Raw genomic sequence first — 4,111 nt, forward strand, 5'->3', positions numbered from 1 at the left:
AAAACTATTTAAAAAATAAAAACTGTTTTGTTAATTAAAATAAAATAAACACTGCAAAAAAAAGGATTACTTAGAATTTTTGTCCTGTTAACTAAAATATAAACATTCTTAGATCAACAAATATTCAAATGACTGAAGATAAGAAGCAAATATACCACATTTTCTTTTTCTTTTTTTTATATTTGCTTAAAACAAGGACAAATACCTTTACTTATTTCTGTGGAAAGCTAGGTTCAATTCAAAGGAAAGTTAGTTGATTTTTCTGAGCCCTTTGGCAGGTTTTTTTTTTAGTTCCCATTCAGTCAGTCACGTTCAACGTTACGTCAGTGACTGACGAATTGGGATCTCGCCCGAGAGCCCAATCACCTTCGAGTGTTAACTAAACAAGCCAATGACAGTTGGCGTGCGTGTTTCGCCACGCGCACCCCGCCCCGCAGCGCGGATATAAAAGGAGAGCGCGTGCAAACGCACATCAGCTTTTCGCTTCGGAGCCGAGCCTTCTACAGGACGAATCTCCGCGAGTGTTCGAGAGAAACAGCTGGCGTTGGTGTGACGGCGTATCAGCGGGGGTTGCCATTCAGGCTGCTGAAATCTCGGCGGGCTGCAGCTTTCATTCTGCGGTCTCGCCGCGACCTCCCCTGGGCGCTTCAGCGCTCTCTCTAAAAGAGTGTTTCCAAAAATTCTAAAAGAGCTATTTCTAAAAGAGCTTCACGAGCGACGGGCGTCTTTTTAAAGATGGCTTCCCGCTCGTGCGTTTCTGGATGCGGTCGTTTCCTGCCTTCATCTGACGGTCATGATCACTGCCTCTCGTGTATGCTGGATCTGATTTTCATGTGCTGATCTGAGAGGATCTGCTTCATCTAGACACCAGATTACATCAGTCATTAGTGAACGAGATCAATCTCCCGCCGTTTAGATGTCAGTAATCTAAAACTATTTAAAAAAATAAAAACTGTTTTGAAAATAAAATAAACACTGCAAAAAAAAGGATTACTTAGAATTTTTGTCCTGTTAACTAAAATATAAACATTCTTAGATCAACAAATATTCAAATGACTGAAGATAAGAAGCAAATATACCACATTTTCTTTTTCTTTTTTTTATATTTGCTTAAAACAAGGACAAATACCTTTACTTATTTCTGTGGAAAGCTAGGTTCAATTCAAAGGAAAGTTAGTTGATTTTTCTGAGCCCTTTGGCAGGTTTTTTTTTTAGTTTTTTACACAAAAAAATCACATATTTTAAGTCATTTTGCTTTTCAGGTAAATGGATCTTGATTAAAGGATGTTTAGAAACATGCAAGTGACACAAATGCACAACAAAATGAACTAAAATGAAAATAGAAACCAAAAAAATGAAAATAAAAACCAATTCAGAACAGTCTAAAATGACTATTCTGTGTATTAAACTATAATAGCATATTAATAATGTTAAAATAACATGCAGAATAATCTCACCTTCTTCTCTATGGCCTCCATCACTGCGGATTCGTCCAGATGTCCGTCTGATTTGACTGTGAATCTCACATGCTTTATTTTCCTGTTTTCGCGGCAGTAGAAAGGCAGTCGAGTTGAGCAGGTGTCATCAGCCATCAGTCCTTCATTATTGGCTCTCGCACAATTCTCGTTTCCCTTCACGTTATCAGGCTGTCCAAACTCCCATTTTACAGAGGACCACGATACACTGCTCTTATCCGACCACAGCCATGGGATCTTGTACAGGCCGATCCAAGCATCGTTGAGATTCAGTGAAGAAAGTATGTTTGCGAGGAAATCGTTCTCTGTGTTGTCTGTAATGGTGGCCAGATCTACGTAGTGTGTTCTGCAGTAAAGTTGAGCATTAGTCCAGGTCATGCTCGTTTCAATGTGCTGAAACTTTGCCTGAAGTGTGTCCTGATTGTCTGTAAGGAGTAGATTGGACAGAGAAACATTCTTGAAAATGTGAAGTGCCATACCAAATTAACTATAAGTTTGATCATAGAAAATATGGACAAACTCATCCTCAAAAAATGACTTGGAAAAGAGATTTTATAAAGGCAGAGCTCTTTGCTCACTTTTTTTGAATGCAATACATGTGTCATGCTGCTATCTGCACATTTAAAAATTTCTGGATCGACAGCGTTATTTAAATGGTGGACTGAATTCAAAACTGTGATAATTGACACTGATGAACATAGCATAAGTTCTGTGATTTAAGTCTGGAGTGTGTATTGGATAATTGCACTGTTTAGCTATATAATATGTGACCCTGGAGCACAAAAGCAGTCTTAAGTCGCTGGGGGATATTTGTAGCAATAGCCAATAATACATTGTATGAGTCAAAATGATAGATTTTTCTTTTACTCCAAAAATCATTAGGATATTAAGTAAAGATCATGTTCCATGAAGATATTTTGTAAATTTCCTACTGTAAATATATTAAAACTTAATTTTTTATTAGTAATATGCATTGCTAAGAACTTCATTTGGACAACTTTAAAGATGATTTTCTCAATATTTAGATTTTTTTGCACCCTCAGATTCCAGATTTTCAAATAGTTGTATTGCCCTATCCTAACAAACCATACATCAATGGAAAGCTTATTTATTCAGCTTTCAGATGATGCAAAAATCTCAATAAAAAAAATAAATTACCCTTATGACTGGTTTTGTGGTCCTGGGTCACATATTAGTAATTCAATAATACAGTTTTAATTGTATCAGATCAGCTTTACTCTGTATGGAGCTCTGAGAAGTGATGTTTATGTTGTTTAAATGTTTATGCTGAAAACACGCAACACATTTGTTACTGCAGAGTCTTTAATAAAACTGTTTTTAATCCAGTTATCCTTTGAGGCTGCTTATTTGTCACCAATGGTATTGATCGTATCTTGCTATAAAGATTTTTTTGTTTTCTGGAAAACATGATTTAAGAATGCATTGAGGTCAGGTTTCGCTGCAAAAATTTTTTAACTTCCTCAGTATTTTGTCTTGTTTTCCAGCACAAATGTCTTATCATCCTTGCATCAAGATACATTATTGGAGATCCAAAAGGATTTAAGATAAGAGCTTTTTTAACTCAAATCAAAGAGATCTATGAGTACTGTATAATTTCTTACCAGTTTGGCAAAAGAAGTTGTCTTGAGTAGTACAGTATCTGTCACCCCATCGTCCATTGCTATGTACAGCCCCACAGGCCTCGATTGTGTGGTACAAGTCCGGCTGAGAGGAATCCCACATTGAATAGCTGATCGGCGTGAGTTGATACGACCAACGCCAAACGACTATATGTAAGCCGATCCAGGCAACAGATTGAAAGTTCACAGCGTTTGCGGCCACCTTTAGTTTGGCTCTGTCTTCAGCGCTCTGAACCGTCGCCAGATCCACGTGTTCCTCTCTGCAGTACGATTGAGCTTCTGGCCAGGTCTTTGGCTCTTCGATCAGGACGATTCGATACAGGTCACATGAAGCCTTCGACAGGATTCCTGCTGCAGGAAAATCAGTAGTGTTAAGTTGATCTAAACCTCTGATCTGACATCAGTTTCTTTCACTGACACTCACCGAGAAAAACAACAAGTTGAATCTTGTAATGTATCATCTTGTCTTCACAGGTTTGTTGACTGAAAGAAATAAATGACAAGGTCAAGGGGATTTATTGGAAATGAGCAAGCAGACATGGCTGCAGAACATGTTCTTGCAGAAAGAATCAGTGAATGCAAAACCCACCCTTTGACATAAACCCTTTAATCAACCTGTAAATAATGATGGCAATGTGTTTTTTCGTTAGTTTAACTCATCAAATTAACCAGTTTCAACGTCATTTTTGTAAGCTATAGGATATTTGACTTGATTTATTTTTTAAGTTAGTTTAATATAAATTATATAACTTATTTGTACATCCAATTTGATTATACTTATTTAGGTATAATAAGCTTTAAAGTTGAAGTAGGTGAATTTCTTTTACAGCTATAGAAATCCAACCAACCCCAATTTACCTGCTCTGGAGTGACTGAAGTTTGATCTTCTCCCCAGTATATCAAGTGTCTTCTCTCAACAGACTTGTCTTTTACTATCTACTCAACTCTTTATACATTATGTGATGCAAAATCTATTGTCAGTACTGTAAGTAAGAT

At 37.0% G+C, this 4,111-nt stretch overlaps 1 protein-coding gene across 1 annotated transcript; it reads right to left on the reverse strand.

The window, feature by feature from the left end:
- Nucleotides 1-797: 797 nt before the first annotated feature.
- Nucleotides 798-3,491, reverse strand: LOC107574743 (L-selectin-like). Its single transcript, XM_016261188.1, has 3 exons — nucleotides 3,098-3,491; nucleotides 1,458-1,900; nucleotides 798-860 (listed from the first exon to the last, which is right to left on the reverse strand). The coding sequence occupies exons 1-3, from the start codon at nucleotides 3,216-3,218 to the stop codon at nucleotides 798-800; spliced, it is 627 nt and encodes a 208-aa protein (XP_016116674.1). The 5' UTR covers nucleotides 3,219-3,491.
- Nucleotides 3,492-4,111: the final 620 nt, after the last annotated feature.

Source organism: Sinocyclocheilus grahami, unplaced genomic scaffold (genome assembly GCF_001515645.1).
Source record: "Sinocyclocheilus grahami isolate Dianchi unplaced genomic scaffold, SAMN03320097.WGS_v1.1 scaffold2324.1, whole genome shotgun sequence".
Lineage (NCBI taxonomy): Eukaryota > Metazoa > Chordata > Actinopteri > Cypriniformes > Cyprinidae > Sinocyclocheilus > Sinocyclocheilus grahami.